The 16,120-nt window shown below is 43.2% G+C and overlaps 2 protein-coding genes across 3 annotated transcripts; one reads left to right on the top strand and one right to left on the bottom strand.

Moving 5' to 3' along the window:
• The first annotated feature begins 545 nt into the window (after window positions 1-545).
• dnajc8 (DnaJ (Hsp40) homolog, subfamily C, member 8) lies at window positions 546-4,206 on the top strand. The gene is made up of 9 exons (XM_030121293.1): window positions 546-645; window positions 1,503-1,604; window positions 2,200-2,256; window positions 2,367-2,433; window positions 2,558-2,652; window positions 2,737-2,808; window positions 3,001-3,092; window positions 3,369-3,444; window positions 3,535-4,206. The coding sequence occupies exons 1-9, from the start codon at window positions 574-576 to the stop codon at window positions 3,652-3,654; spliced, it is 753 nt and encodes a 250-aa protein (XP_029977153.1). The 5' UTR covers window positions 546-573; the 3' UTR covers window positions 3,655-4,206.
• A 2,722-nt stretch (window positions 4,207-6,928) lies between these two features.
• clk2a (CDC-like kinase 2a) lies at window positions 6,929-15,676 on the bottom strand. Of its 2 annotated transcripts, XM_030121290.1 has the most exons (13): window positions 15,514-15,676; window positions 13,384-13,565; window positions 13,012-13,300; window positions 11,819-11,909; window positions 10,901-10,967; window positions 10,232-10,348; window positions 9,797-9,963; window positions 9,322-9,416; window positions 9,071-9,200; window positions 8,733-8,815; window positions 8,528-8,607; window positions 8,335-8,425; window positions 6,929-8,238 (listed from the first exon to the last, which is right to left on the bottom strand). In XM_030121290.1, the coding sequence occupies exons 2-13, from the start codon at window positions 13,563-13,565 to the stop codon at window positions 8,050-8,052; spliced, it is 1,581 nt and encodes a 526-aa protein (XP_029977150.1). In that variant the 5' UTR covers window positions 15,514-15,676; the 3' UTR covers window positions 6,929-8,049. The 2 variants fall into 2 exon arrangements, with proteins under 2 accessions (XP_029977150.1, XP_029977151.1); XM_030121291.1 differs by lacking the exons at window positions 11,819-11,909; window positions 13,384-13,565; window positions 15,514-15,676 and having other exon boundaries at window positions 13,012-13,142.
• Between the last annotated feature and the right edge of the window lie 444 nt (window positions 15,677-16,120).

The following is a 16,120-nucleotide window of genomic DNA, read 5'->3' as shown; positions in this document are numbered from 1 at the left end:
ATGTTTAAAGTTGATGTAAAAAAAATAAAAACTAAGAAATGCAACACAAAGTCTGATTTACAAGGAAGTGGTTCCCATCCTTTAAATATGGAACAAGCTTTTTTTTTTTTTAATTCAAGGCCAGGTTACCATACTGTAGAAGTTTCAGTTTCACTTTACGTGTTATCTGTGGTGTAGTTTTATAGTTTTACAGTTTTATAGGCTCGGTTTTTTTCTTTATAATGTAGTGAGAAGAGGTCGACTGTTCGTTAAATCCCACACCTGAAAGCCTCATTTTATCAGATACACATCAAATTTAGTTTTGCTCACCCTCAAAGAAAACACTGATTTTTTTTTTATGAATGAAATAACGCTTGCGCTGCTTCATACACACGCGCAAAAAATTGCGCTTAATATTTAACACACTCAAATCTCAAAGAGTACCGCGTGTCTGATTATTGGCCATCAGCATTGTTATGATTCACTTGCATATCAATTTATTCGACATAAATCTGCACTTGAACGCGGGAAGCGAAGTCCTGGAACGACGTTGGTCACGTGATTTGATTACGTCACACGTAGAGCAGGGAGAAAATGGCGTCCGCCGGGGGAGAGCCTTCCACTCCGAGTGTGTCGGATGAATTATTTCAGAATTTCTACACGGAGGTAACCCGGCCCGTGTGTCCCGGTGTGCTTTAAAGCCTCGTCTCGCTCCGCACGCTTCTGTCGGACTGTTTCCGGTCCGCGGTGTTGTTATTAATTGGCCCCGGGGCCTCGCGCACGCGAGCATCTGCTAACAACAAGAGGCTAACGTTTACTGAGCTGCTCGTGAGAAACCACTGCATGAATTACAGGAATAAAATCTCACTGAAACAGGGTCCTTTGCTTTAACGTTAATTATTCCCGAGGTGGCCGCTGCGGAGCTGCTGTGGCTCAGTCGTGGATTTATTCTTTCGAGTCACAGTTGTAAATGTGAAGGCTGCCTGCATCACCGTTACAACGTAAATGAAAAATAGGTTCGTCTCAGGATGTGTTGCAGCGAAGCACCGCTGTATGTGCGGATTAAAATTGACTTTATCCAAGCCGTCTTGATTGGTTCAAGCTCTGTGCTCAGTTAATCTCTTACCAGTTTACATTCTCCACAGTATCAGAGGTCATGTTAACCCTTATCTCCTCCTCATTCAGTCCTGAAGTGTTTGGAGTGATGTTGATGTCTGTGTTTCATGTGGCTAATTCCTGGAGATTATGTCTACGCCACCATTCATACTGTAGATGGGTTGAATGATTTGTTCTAGACAATTATTGCTTAAATTAGTGAAAACACTGCAGATGACTCATGCACACTGGCGTCCGGGAGAGATGTGGCAAGCAGCTGTGCGATCTCCAACAGAAATGCATCAAGAATCTCTTGCAGGTTGCAGATCAAATAATCTCCAGTTTGCTGCTGGACGCCTGATTTTCAAAGCGTGTTGAGTAATCCTTCTTTTTCATGGGTTTTCATAGTCTTTCCATTTCTTTTTCAGGTGAAGCAGATTGAGAAAAGAGACTCTGTGTTGACCTCCAAGCAGCAGATTGAAAGATTGCTCAGACCTGGTTCATCATATTTCAATCTCAACCCTTTTGAGGTGACTAAGCGCACTTATGTGTGGTATCATTGTAGTTGCTTATCCAGTCACTGTCTATTTGGTGGACGTTCTCCCCCTTGGTGAAGCGTCTGGGCTTCGAGTGTCCTATCTCAATTCCCAGTTGCGGCAGGAAAAGCCTCTGTTCTAAAAAGTAACCCAAGTCCACAGTGAGACCTTTAAAGAGAGTTCCCAAATAGACAGGAAGAGATAACTTACATAGCTAAAGTGTATCATTTTCTTTGACACAATCTTATTTATGTCCATAGAAAGTTCTTTTTTCACATGATTAGTGGCAGAGGGTGACAAAGATTTAAGAGACGGCAAGAAAAATCACATTTAGTGCATCTGATTACTGATTTGCATACATTTGTGGGAAAACATGTCACGTCTGACACATTAGTGAATTGAAGTGTCATATATGTGGTCAAGATAAACATTAAAATGTTGCCATATTGTTGGTATGCAACTTACAGTTTGGATTTATTTACATTTTATGTATCCCTTTTTGTAAAATAAAGATTGTGTCAATTCTGTTCTCTAAATGTTTAAATCAGTTGTGCCATTTGATGTTTTCTGTGAATATTTGAACTTCCAGGTGCTGCAGATTGATCCAGAAGCAACAGATGATGAACTGAAAAAAAGATTCCGGGCGGTAAGCAAATCCGACTGTGTGCAAAAAGTCATTTTCGAAAAAAAAAAAAAAAAGTTGTATGTCTGTGAAAGATGTTGCATTTTCTAATTATGATCTCTTCAAATGTGCAGTTGTCCATCTTGGTCCATCCAGACAAAAATCAGGATGACCCAGACAGAGCACAGAAAGCCTTCGAAGGTAAGAAATGTCAATTTTAACTCCCGTGTAATGCATTCATGGTGTTTATTTAAAATCCAGAGGATGGGAGGATGCCTCTGTTTGCTTTATAAACTTTAGTTTAACCTGATTATTTTCTGTTTAGCGGTGGACAAAGCATACAAACTCCTCCTGGACCCAGAGCAGAAAAAGAGAGCTTTAGATGTAATCCACGCAGGGAAGGAATATGTGGAGCATAATGTGAGCAGGCAACACATTTTCTGATTTATGACTCAAAGAGGTTTTAATCTGCAAATGTTCAGGAAGGTCATGTTGTTTTGACAGGTAAAAGAGAAAAAGAAGCAGCTGAAAAAGGAGGGGAAATTACAGGATGTAGAGGAAGACGATCCCGAAATGGTGAGGAACAAGTTGTATTGAAATATGTAGAATTGTTAAGAATTTTAACTTTAGTTGAGATTTTACAATAGTATTAAAACAAACTAAAAAAAAAAAACGCTAAGTTAAAATGTGTGTGTGGCTTGTAATTGGTGAGTTTTTGTTAAATGAAACACCTTTTGGTTGTTGTAATGATCATTTTTGTCTTTGCAGTTCAGACAGGCTGTTTACAAACAGACCATGAAGCTGTTCGCAGAGCTTGAAATCAAGAGGAAGGAAAGGGAAGCAAAGGACATGCACGAAAGGTAAATGTCTCTTTTTAAGTTTCCTCTTGATTGTTTTTTTTTTTTTTTTGCAGTGTTACAGATCTCTTGTCTCTCTCAATTTGATTCTTCCTACTCCTTTTTGAACATGTAGATCGGTAACACATGCAGGTTGTTGCTGAAGTCTTAGTTTTCTTTTAATTTTACTATGCATGTGTTTGTTTCTGGTGACGACCGATTTTTCGTTTTCTTTTGCATGTTCGAAATAAATAAATTCATTCATTCATTCATTCATTCATTCATTCATTCATTCAATAGGAAAAGGGCCCGAGAGGAGGAAATCGAGGCAGCAGAGAAAGCAAAGCGAGAGAGAGAATGGCAGAAAAACTTTGAGGTACACCAGACTGTCTCACTCACTTCCTAAATTGAATTCGCCGTGTGTTTTGGTGACAAATGAGTATTTTATCTGCATCGCATATTACAGGAAACCAGAGATGGACGCGTGGACAGTTGGAGGAACTTCCAGGCCAAGGGCAAAACTAAAGAGAAGAAGAACAGGTCCTTCCTCAAACCCCCGAAAGTCAAGATGGAGCAGAGGGAATGATGCTGCAAAGTTGGGACTTTATTAGCTTAAAATTCACTGTTGTGCGTCCCCCCCCCCCCCCCCCCCCCCCCCTCCCCTCCCCTCCTCGATGTCAGCAGTCAGCTGTTTAATCGTCATTGCACAGTCATCGGGATCCTGGTTGTGTCACAACACCTTCGCCCTGACAAAACGTAGTTTTGTACTTGGTTTTCTAATGTACATATCCGAGAGAGAGAGCCTACCTGCCTCAAGTGAGGAACACAACTGATGCATCTTCCACTTGTAAGTGATGAGGAATGTGTGTTTGTCCGTTTTTTTTTTTCTTTTTTTTTTAAATAAAGCTTGGTCTTAACATGCCTACTTGTTCTACGAAGCTGAGAGGAAGGAAGGTGACGATGTGTTGGAGGAGTTATATGTGATTGTGGATCGCTCCTCCGTGACAGTATTTCTGAACGGGCTCTCAGAAATGTTCATCTGTCTCAAGTCGACATAAAAATGTATTTAGTTTTGATACCCCTGGTCTGCATGTCAAAAATGTATTTGTTAAAATACTGTAAATAAAAACGACAAACACCTCAAGGGTGTTTTAGATTTTTTTTTTTTTTTCCCCCTTATTTGTCTTGTGGGAAAACTAGAAACCTAATGGAGGAGAGGAGTGCTAAAAACTAAGAAAAACCACTCTGAAAAGCAACAGTTCTGCTCTTTTATCAAACCAATGTCAAAGTTTACAGTCTGTACAAGTGAAAAGAAGCAAAAATTGTCTACTACAGGAAAAATACAACTGCAAATACTTCCTCCCTGGGTTACGTTTTCTCGTTCGGATCACCTTTTCTCTGAGTAAGTCTCTTGAATACAGGGACGCATCTCCGTTGAAAATTCCTAATTGTCCTTTATTGGCCGCGTCTCACATGACTTTGCACGGATCTCCGGCCGCAGCAGGAGCAGAGATGGCAGGAGCTGCGCCAGAGCTTCCCATCAGTCCGTCCAGACTGAGGCCCTGGAAGGCCCCGAAGAAGGAGTCGTCCTTCACGGCTGCCGGTTTCCTGGCGGCTGTGGTCTGCTGCAGGAGGGACGGACGGATGGGCAACAGTTTAAATTTAGACGAGGACGAGCGAAAGACATCGGACGTCCGTCCGCTCTCTTACCCTCGGGAGGCAGTGGTGGCTCCTGAAGTGAGTCCTCCTGACGGACCTCTCGGCGTTCTTCTTGGCCAGTATGGCCTGCTGGCGTTTTCTGTAAAGGAGCGGCACGCGGGGACATGAGACATGGCACATGGACAAGAAGATTATTCATGTGAGGAGCAGCCTGATCCTCACTAAGCCAGGTGTGTCTGGCCAGAGGTCTGAGCTGGATGACATGACACTCAAAACTTATAAATACGCTCAATGCATTGGTTCTTTGAATGTAAATACAGTAGCAAAGCACTTCAATTATTAAAAATATCTTAAAAAAAGGGGTTGATTAGCACCATCCCAACTCCACTGAATGCTTCTTCTCACCTTTCTTTCTTGAGTTCAGCCTGGTACGCCCTGAGCCAGGAGTCTGGGACTTTCTGGGAGTTGCAGGGAAGGCTTCTCCTCCTGCTGACGCTCTTCCTGCGGCTGAAGCTGCTTCTGCGGACAGACTGGCTCCTTTTGGTGCCCCTCTTGGTGGAGGTGCTTTTCCCTGACATGCAGCTGGTGAACTGCTTGAGGGGGGCGCCCAGCGACATGAAGGACTCCATTCCTAGAGGTCGTTCGGATGAAAAAATGTGCGCAGATGGTTCTGGAGGTATTGGTCTTGATGGGAATGTCAGACTGCAGGATTTGCAAGATGAGGCTGTAACCTGCAAACGCAAAAAAGTAAAGATCACGTCAATAAAATCCAGAAAAATTCACATTTTTTACTGAACATGTAGAACAATCATTAAAAACCCAGATCACTGACCTGTGTTATCTCATCTCAACACGATGAGCTGACGGTGTCACTGGCTGTCATGAATCCATCCGGTGCATCGCTCCCAGTGCTCTGCGGCAGCAGTGGCTGTAGTGTCTACTCCTGCTCTTATGGTCATCTGACTGGTGACCTCCTCAGTCTCCAAACAGGATTAAGCGGAAGACGCATGAGTCGCTTATCTCATTAACAACCGAGGATCTCCCCACATCTAAGCAGACAGACAGCTGCTTGTCCACACCTGACAAATCAAACGTGCTGCGCCCCGTTTGGAAAATGATCTTTTCTATTTATTCCCCCATCGCCGCCGCTGACCGTCAGTGAGCGCTAAAGAGATAATCTGGTGCTGAGAAGTTGGGCTAAAGTCTTAAACGTGGAAGTGTGCACTAACTTCAGAGGTTGAGGGGTGAAACTCTCATGACGCAGGGATTTATTTTTGCCCCCCCCCCCCCCCCCCCCCCCCCCACACACCAGAGGCTGCTTCACTGACGGCACATGTTGGAGGCAGCTGCGCCGCAGCTGAATGAGTCATTCATTCATCAGGTGAGTAAATGTTTAGAGAGTAATAATGACTCGGAATTTTCCCACAAATTAGCAGTTGTGAATGATTTACAGCATAGTGAATGATTCCATACTTTGGTTAAAGACTTCTCCCCCTGTAGGCACTGACATTTTCTCAACTGCAAGTTGCATATATCATGAAACAGCAGCTGTAAAAATCAGCAAGTGTGTCATTTTATAGCCTGGACTGTTTGCAGAGATAATGAACCGGAAATCAAGCCGCAGAGCTCATTCAGCAGTCGGTGTCAAACCACGACGCGCTGGAGCAAATTCCAAATGCAGCATGGACAGTCTCGTGAGGGCACGGCGGACAGATTGAGGACAGCGGGGTGGGAACGCTTCGCCGACAGATGGGGAGGCCCGCGCTGCTGCTCACGGACACACCTGCTGCCGCTGATCTTTCGTGCCTCGTTCTCTTCCGGTGGCAACAAGGCGACAGCTGACCTCGTGTTTTGGAAGGGAATGAAAGAGAGATTAGTCTCCATTAGAAATGAACAAGATAAGAATAGCGGAGTATCTACTGCTGTGTTTGAGAAGAGCCAAAACCACAAGGCACATTCAACTAGATATATGCCGAAACAGTCTGCAAAAATAGTTTAAAATGATTAATACAAATGTTAAATGGTGACATTTTTCCAAATGCCGATACTCTTTCAAAAATTACACCTATTTCAAGGCAGCCTATTCATATACTTCACTGCTAGAGTCAGTTTTGATATGAGTAAATATGGTGAGAAATTGAGTCCGACACTGGTATTTTAAAAAAGAACAGCATCCTTTAGTTCACATAGGCGCACACCGATACTGAGCACCATAAACCTTTGGCAAGGAGGACTTTAATTCTACACAATAGTACATATATACAGTATTATACGCTTTAATTTCATACAAAAAAAAAAAAACAAGTCATGTACAGGTGGGGGATATGGGAGTATGACCTATGACAAATAATAAATACCATCAATAAGAGCAGTGTGCTTAACGTCTGGAGAGCTCAGGTCTGACCATGAGGAAGATGGAGAAAGGCAGTTGTTTGAACGTGTGGGGACGTTCCCGAGACCGATGGCGAACTAAAACACGAGAGCGTCGCTGGCTCTGACCACACCCCTTGTGAATACATTCACACACACAGATAGAACACTGTGTAACACAAAACATACATGTTCATCAACAAGACCGGCCCACTGACTGGAGTTTGACACAAAGAGGAACATTTAACTTATTTGAAACAGAAAAAAAACAAACAAACAAAAAGAATTATATGGATCCAAGTGTTCACTTAACAATGTAAACAAAAACACTCTAAACTTTGGAAAAAAATTGTGGTAATCAATATTTACGTTGTGGTTTTAGCATAACTGAAAACCTTGTGTGTGTCCAAATTAAAAGAGTGGACTTGTCACTGCATGTGTGAATCTGATCTCCTTTTCCTTTTTCTTACTGGACTGCAGGAGGGGAAGACATTCCTCGACTGTCTTATTGATAATTTCCTCAGTGAGGTGAACTGCTTTCCTTACATGGTATTGAGAGGAATGAACAGGTGGACGGATTGGAGGAAGGTGGGTCAGAGGTGGAAAAGGAAGACAGGAGCTGCATAGAGGGCTACATCGGGTATAAACACGTGGGATCTTTTGTCGCCTCTGAGGCTGTGACTTCTTAAAAAAACAAAACAAAAAAAAAAAAAAAGATTTCTGATTTGTTTCAGTCAGTTTGCTTTTGGTCTCTGCTGCAGAAACATGCCCCTTGTAGCTGCAGAGGGTGACAGCAGCAGGGTGAGGTGGGTGGGGGGGAAGTTCAGGTGTCCATGCTTTAATGACAGATGGAAAATCTCTGAAAGCCAAGATTTTATTTTACAGTCCAGCTGCTCCACGTGGAAGAAGGATCTGAACTCCTCCATGGTTCAGTCTCTGAAGGCTCTGTGGGTCACCGGCTGATGTCCCGGTTCCCCTCCCAGCTCTTGCTGCCCGACGCTTCGCCGACGCCCCCGCCCTCGAAGAAAGGGTGCTTGAGGGAGTCGGCCAGCATCAGCCTCTTGGAGGGCTCGTACTCCAGCATGCTCTCGATGAGGTCAAACAGCTGGTGGTGCTCCTCTGCCTCCGACAACAGATACCGCTGATGGAGAAAGGACGGGAAATGAGACGTAAGACAGAGTGTCACATATTCTGCTGTCAGACACGTAAAACATTCGCTCCTTTCCACTCGTCTTACCCGGAGGGGTTTGCAGTTTTCTCTGACGTATTTTCCTGCCGAGGAACTCTCATCCCAGTCCAGGCGACCTCGATAGAAGTACTTCTGCTTCCTGAGAGCCCAAAGTGAGCAGTGTGAGCAGGACGAAGCTGTAGATTTGTTGTGTATTTCACACACATTTTGACCCGGTGTGAGTGTTTCAATGAGTTCCCACCTGGTTTTACGAATCATCCTCGATGGCACGGGTCCCAGGATTCTTTCCATCATGGCCAAATGCTCCCGATTGTCATGGGTCTGAAAGAAACATAAGAAAATATTGTTTCAGAAAATGATGCAGATATAGAAAATATGAAAACAATGTTATTAAAATCCGGAATCCGATCCTAAAATGAATGAAAATGCAGGATACTGTTGTGTACCTGAAATAAAGTGAAGCCCAAGTAGTACTCGAAGAGGATGCAGCCGATGCTCCACACGTCACAGGGGTGACTCCAGCCCAGTTCTGAGGGACGGAAACATGTTCCAAGTTTCATGAAACACCACTTAAAAAGACGCAGGATGTCTGAGAATGACTGAGTCAACAGTCGCTGGCATGACTCCTGGCATCAAATCCTCACATCAGGCAGCAGCAACATCTTCTGTCAGTGTGAATGTTGTGACATGTCCAGAATAGGATTAAAAATAACTCATTTGCGTTTGTTTCTGAGGACATCTGTTTTATCATACAACACACACACACGAATCCACTCAGCCTCACCTAGTATGACCTCAGGAGCCCGATAATGTCGCGTGGATACGATGGTGCTGTGGTGTTCGTGGTCAAATGTGGCACTTCCGAAGTCCACCACACGTACTGCCGTACTCTTAACAGTCCGCTCTTCTCGTTTCTGCAAGGCAGAAGTTCGCACACACAAAATTAAAAGTAAACCGGCCATTTTCAGTTTGTTTGGTTTCAGACAGAAAATTCGGCAAGTGCCACACAGAAACGCAACAGTTCCTCTGATGTACCTTTTCCACATTGTAGGACATTGTGAAGTCTGAGTTGACAAACAGGATATTCTCGGGCTTTAGGTCCGTGTGCGTCAGCTTATTGTCATGGAGAACTGCAGAGGAGCAAACACTGATTATTTAGTCTCACACATCCGACAGTGAGTGGCCTTAAAACTCTTTAACACATGCTTATCAAAACAAGCCCTGAGATATAATAGACTACTGGCATGTTTACAACTTTGAAGGAGGTCAGCGGGTCAAGGGTCACTGTCAATATTGATAGATGATGCCCTCATGTGGTCAAAGTTGGTCAACTACAGACACTAAAAGATAAGAGTTCTGCCACCTCTAATGCAAGGAAATATTTGTGGGAAAAATGATCACAAAGGAAAAGCTATTTTTTTAAGGTATATTCTGCCAGAATTATCACATAAAAGCTGCTCTGACAACTAAACAAGTTCTCTTAGATACAAGTGTGATGAACACGACTTACACTTCACAGCAAGGCAGATCTGGTAGGCCATGTGTCTGACCTGACCGATGGAGTAGGGTAAGTAGTTGTTTTCCTTGAGAAAGTCAAACGTGCTCAGGGCGAGCAGCTCGAAGGAGATGCACATGTGGCCGTGGTAGTCGAACCAGTCGTACATCTGCACACACAGGCTAGAAGGAACACAACGCAGGAGGTTGGACGGGAACGCGGCTGGTCATCTACGCACAGAAAGTGTTGCTGATGCAACAGCTGAGTAAACAAGGCCAAAAGAAACTTGACCCAGAACGCTGCAGGACATCTTTAGATAAGTCTCAAAACTGAAGCAACTCAGATAAAGATAATCTATGTTTCTAACAGTCCAGCTGTTGGCTAAATCTGTCTGGATTAAAAGTAAAAGATAACCGTGACGGCAGAACCACATTCTCAAATCAAACTTACAATTTGTTGTCTGGGTCCTTCTCGTTTATCTTCTCTAGTACATTGATCTCCAGCCGAGCTGCTTCCTTATATTTTTCCACATTCTTGATAATTTTCAGAGCTATATGAGCTCCTCCCCTAGAAAGAGTTAAAACAACCACAACATAGCATGCATTAATAGATTTCACCAACATGTGATAGAGTAAATCTAATACAGCCATATCATGAAATGAGGATCTAAGAATGTTATTCTAGAAACTTTGAGAGCAAAGGCTGCAATGCGAATTTTAATTATTTGATAAAGAAAAGAAACTACAGCAATTGTATATAGTTCAAAGACATTAGGCCGGTCAGTATGCCACACTACTCGGCCTGTAACAATGAAAATATGTGATGCTCGTTTCCAGGTCTGTCACAGGGTAATAAATCTTCCTCTGGGAGCGAGAGGCGCAAGCCGCCCCAGACTCAATAGAAAAAGGTGAAACACTTTATGCTCTCCAAAACCAATAAGCTAAAGCTGTATTAATAAAACTGGAGTGATTCCTCACAAGGATCAGGGTGCATATATAGTGCTTGATTCTCAAGAAAAGCTGCTAATTTCTACAAATCGAGCTCGGTGAAGCTGTATGCCCTGCAGCGAGTCTTATAGATGAGACCCCGGAGGCCGACGGCTGTTTTTCTGAGACACACCTGCGATGGTCGATGCACTGCATCACCCTCCCAAAGGTGCCTTCCCCCAAAGTATTAACAATCTCATCTGCAACACAACACAGACAGAAAAGGAAGAAAGGGGGAGAGCGAGGGGAGGAACAAAAAAAAGTACAAAAGCATTAGACATGTGGAAGCCAGCAAAAAACACATTCACATAAGTGCAGACAGGCGAATCAGCGCTAGCGCCCATCCCCCTTCTCAAAATGCTGCCCATCCAATCTGGCAGGTTCAAAGCACTTTGATAGCTGAATGAATGACACTACAGTACATAATCAGGGGGCAAACATAAAGCGCTCCCTTCCTTTGATGACAAATTTGCCGTCATCCAAATGAGGGCGTATGATTTTACAGAACAGATTAGAAAAGCAATGAATACAACTGAGGAAATTAAAACTGATTAGTATTTCTGCTGAGGAATAATCCCTCTCAGAAGAGGTGTTAAATAAAAATAAGAGTATTCATACATGGGCTAGTTGTGCTATGCTTGATAAGCATGTTTGACTTCTACAACATAAAAAAAAAAGTAAAACAAAACCCCTCATATTAGAAAATATCTAGTGTAAAATTACGGATTAGAGAACTGAGTTTTAAGCTAAAGCACAAATGAAACAAACAGCTGCAGATGGGATTCTACATTTAGGAAAGTGGTGTAACCTGTGAAACACAAGATGCTCCACAGCTTTAAAACCTAGAACAAAAAGAAGAAGGTATCTAAAGTCCCTCTCAAAATCTTCAAGATTCTTGAAATCCACCCTGCTAATTCAGCTAGAGCGTTCTAGCACGGCTTCATCATCATCATCATCATCATCATCATCAGGCACTCCCATGTCATGTAAATGCTCTATGCTGTAATACTCATATGGAGAAGGGTTACGATAGAGTAGTGGCAGTGAGTACATCTCTCTTGCAGGACGTCCCCACTCCGACAGATCAGGTGCCCTTCCTCGTCGTCTCTCACACTCAGTGCCCGCGTCCGGCTGTCGCTCCGCTGTTTGCACACCCAGACCGCCATCAGCAGGTCACAACACGACCGGAGGTGACAGGGGGATATCGGGGACAGCCGCAGCCACGGCGTCGGGCGGCACAGGTGGATGAGGAGGGAGGAGGAGGGTGGTGTTGGTGGTAGTGGTGGTTGTAGGTGGGTTTCGTGGTCATGGGGCGATTCACGCATGACACCACGTGAAGGAAATATATAACGATAGGGATATAGTGCAAGGGAACAAGTCAAAGATCACATGTTGTCCTCTGCTCCTCTCCCCCCTCTACCCTTAAAACCACAGCTGCTTACAAACAAGGAAGCAACTGGCATATCCATTCATCAACGCAAAACCAGTTTAGACAGTCAGAAAACTAACTCAGAACTTATCATTCTGATTTCTCAGATTAGAAAAGATGGAAGATTAAAAATGACAGGATGACATGTATTCAAAGCAGAACACATTTAAAGCCAACACTTATTCTACATGTAATTCAACCTCTTGCTTACACTTGTAAGCTAATTATGTGTGGTTGAACAGCCCACACAAAGAAAATCAGTTAATCTCGTTGTTTATGAAAGTGATAACAAAAATTTGGAATGAATTTAAACTCATATTTGGAAGAACATTTTCACTTTCCCCCAGGTCTAACTTAACTAAAAAGCATGTGAGGCCAAAGAACTGCTATCACAGACATCTTCAGCCTTTTTCAAATCCACCGCAAAGACCTGGCTACAATTTAAGAAAAATGGCGCCAAAGGCATAGAATCAAATGGTATCTTGATGTAAGTGCACTTTCGAAAAGAAACACTAAGAAAGCAATGGTGGGTGTGCATATGAGGAACAGCAAAAAGTTCATCATTAACAAACCGGCTTGAAAGCATTAGCTTAAAAATGAAAATGCTCTGCCAAAATGAAATGCCAATTTGAGTAAAACCGACTTAAACGGAAAAACTCTGACAGAACACAAACAAATCATAAAGATTTTTACTACTTACCAAACCCAAGGGCTGTAAAGAGGAAATGGTTAGGGAAAGAAAGAGATAGAAAGAGCTGAAGGAAAGAGAGAGGATGAGCAAGTTAAAGGGCAGCCTCAGGTATGGCTGTACTCACCGAGGATGATGGGCTATAGGACCTGGTTCTACGCCGCCTTCGTTTGTGCTTACGCCTGCTGCCTTTCCGCCGGTACGACTCGTCCCGCTCGCGCTCCCTTTCACGGCCGCGCCGGTAGTCGTACATGTTAGGGGCGAAGTCGCGTTGATAGTAACTTTCGGGTGCTCCGTGTGGCTCTCTTTCGCCCCTCTCGCGGTCTCGCTCTCGGCTCTGGTCCAGACGTCTGTATCCCTCGCAGTATCTCCGGTCAAACGGTCGGTGTTCGGTTGAGCGATTGTCATGACTGCGGCTGATCGGGTGCAGAGGGGGAACTGTTCAAATCTGAGGCCGAGCGAGACACTTGCCAAACGGCGTGTGAGGACATGCACCTACCTCCTTGTGCGTATGTAGCTTCCCTCCTGCCGGTGTCCCCGCCCCCGCCGGTCCCGGTCTCTTTCTCTGTCACTGCTGGATGAAAACGAGGGCGATCGTCTGTGTCGGTGTCTCCGGCCTCGGTCTCTGTAGCGGTCTTGGTAGCTGCTTTCTGAAGACGCGTACCGTCTGTTGTGAGGCATCTAGTGAAGTATTGGCAGGACAAAAACAACAACATACAAACATGCTATGAAGAGTTTAAACAGAAGTACAATCATACGAGGACTGACAGGCTGCGACTGATACGATCACGGGCTCATTTAAAAAAAAAAAGTACTTCCTCGGATTGCTTTTAAAAGATTTTATAGCTTTTTAATTTTAAAGCATTAATATGTGGCCTTGTATCCTGATACTTGTCTGGTTGCAGGTCTAAATATGTGCCTAACTGTACTCTCAGGTCCTCAAGCTGCTCTGCTCTCCTTACCAAGGATGAAATACAAGAAAAGTGAAGCAGCATTTTGTTTTAATCCTCCCGTGGCCTGGAACCAACTCCCAAACTATATAAGGGAAACATCTTCCACTGACAGCTTTAATGAAGATTAAGAGTAATCCTTTGAATAAAGGTATTTTTATCATTGAATTTAAAACTAAATTCAACCACCATCATCATTTTTCTGGCTTGTTTTTAATATCCTTATTCTTCAGACTGTATTTAGTGGCTGAAGGGTGCCAAATCATATTAAAAATAAACAATATGCTTGATTGTAGACTTGATTGTAGAACAATGTGTTTTGAAAATAAATTAAGAACAGCTTCTCATTTGTGCAATTTGGCAATAGTGCCAACAGCAAAGAAAAGCTTAACAATTACCTTAATTATCTGTGTAATTACATTGAAACAGTCACTATTGCAGACAAGCATTCATTCATGCTATCAGAAATAAGGTCCTCTGTAGAAACCTTTGTCAAGTTAGAACTCTTGCAAAAACAGCAGCATTGTGGTTCAATTCAATCAGCGAGCACAATGCAAAAGAACCACAAGAAAACAAAACTAATGTGATCAATATAACTGTCCTCTGCCAAAAAAAAAAAAAAATCAACCTCAATTTGCTCAGTAAACTTGCAGTTCTAGAAGGAATTTTGCAGTAAAAGTGTCCAAGTCAGGCCTAGACTGTGGAATAGTGGTTTGCATTATTGCCTCACTAAAATAATATCCCCAGACTGATTCCATACTTGAAGCCTTTTCTGTGTGCAGAAGCATGTTCTTCCTTTGCATGGAGGTTTTCTACACGTGAGGTTAATTTGCGACTCTTAACATTATCTGTAAATGTAATTTGATCTTTTTCTGAATTTGTCACTTGTCCATGCACACCCTGCCTCCGACTTGAGCCAGCTGGGATCGGATCTCACAACCCCACGACCCTCGGCTGGATAACTTTTGCATTAAATCATTTAATGTACACCGACCCCCGTACTGATCTATTACAACAATCGACCTGTTACTTACAAGAGAGCTAACTGTCGAGTGGGAGGGACTGCATTTGAAAACGGGCAACAAGATGAAGCATGCAGCTTGTCAGATTTGAGAAAAAATAGTAGAGAGTTGAGTAGTCTAAACGTCCCTGTTGCACGAGCCCAATGAACTAAAGACAAACCCTCGACGTAAATATAGCAGTGCTGCGGTCAAATGTAAACAAACACAACGGCGAGGGCGACGCGAAGTAATCGCCGCCGGATGCCACAGAGGTTAGAGTTTAACTCAACTTGAGTTACAGAACAACAGCACGAAGGTTCATAAAATATGCACTCTCCGTGCGTCGCCAACGCTGTTTTTACCTTCCATGTAAGACGATGCAACAGCCGCATTTTAACCTCCATGAATTCACCATCAAACTGCAAGGCTGCATGCGTGCGGCAAATCCGGACACGTACAACATCAAATCATTAAATGACAAGGAGAAATAACCAGGGGGGCACTAACTGATCAACGAGCGACGTGCTGGTAGTTAGCTAGCCACGAGCTAATGTAAATAATTTGACCGCCATCTTAGCTTTTAGCTAACATGCTACTCGATGCTAGCCGCCGAGCTAACCGCGGCGTCGCTCTCCGGCTCTATTCACGACGCGAAAAAAATCAAAACGTGCCATTTACCGTTTTAGCAGCGAGACCCGTCCGCTTGTCCCACAGAAAATCCGTGATGGCGAGTTGGTTTTTATCCTTTATACTCTTCTTAAGTACGCTCGACGAATCAAGCGCCGTTGCTAACGTGTAGCCAGCTGTATTTTCTTCGTCCTGCCCACTACGCTCAGTTCTGGTTCAAACCAGCGGCGCAAACGCCTCCCTGCGCCCAACTGCTGTCACTTACCCCTACACGTCCAGCTACAAGTCTCCACTTTCACTTCTAGTACTTCTAAACAGAGATACTTTATCAAAATACATAGAAAAGAGGCACATGTGACCAATCTAATGTTTCTATAAAAATGCGTTTCCGATAGCAAGACTGTAGTCATCATTATTATTATTATTATTATTATTATTATTATTATTATTATTATTATTATTATTATTATTATTATTATTATTATTAATTATTATCATTGTTATTCACTATATTTATTTCTACAGAAATCATATATTTAAAAAATATAGAAACTCATGTAAGCCTCGCATGCATGTTTTTGTGGGGTTCCCTGAGGAAATTCAAGCACACTCAGGAATAACATGCAAACTCCAAAGAGAAAGTATATTTATCAGTATT

The sequence above is a fragment of the Salarias fasciatus genome, chromosome 22 (genome assembly GCF_902148845.1).
Source record: "Salarias fasciatus chromosome 22, fSalaFa1.1, whole genome shotgun sequence".
Classification (NCBI taxonomy): Eukaryota; Metazoa; Chordata; class Actinopteri; order Blenniiformes; family Blenniidae; genus Salarias; species Salarias fasciatus.
Note: the sequence above shows the minus strand (reverse complement) of the source record. Positions and strands in the feature narration are given on the sequence as shown.

Bases quoted from the DNA above. Each gene is read 5' to 3' on its own strand.
- dnajc8 (XM_030121293.1), top strand. From the start codon at position 574: ATGGCGTCCGCCGGGGGAGAGCCTTCCACTCCGAGTGTGTCGGATGAA. The intron at 646-1,502 runs GTAACCCGGCCC...TTTCTTTTTCAG, and splicing joins TTCAGAATTTCTACACGGAG to GTGAAGCAGATTGAGAAAAG. The intron at 3,445-3,534 runs GTACACCAGACT...CGCATATTACAG, and splicing joins AATGGCAGAAAAACTTTGAG to GAAACCAGAGATGGACGCGT.
- clk2a (XM_030121290.1), bottom strand. From the start codon at position 13,565: ATGCCTCACAACAGACGGTACGCGTCTTCAGAAAGCAGCTACCAAGAC. The intron at 9,201-9,321 runs GTACATCAGAGG...TCTGCCTTGCAG, and splicing joins TGTCCTACAATGTGGAAAAG to AAACGAGAAGAGCGGACTGT. The intron at 8,816-9,070 runs GTGAGGCTGAGT...TCCGTCCCTCAG, and splicing joins GGCTCCTGAGGTCATACTAG to AACTGGGCTGGAGTCACCCC.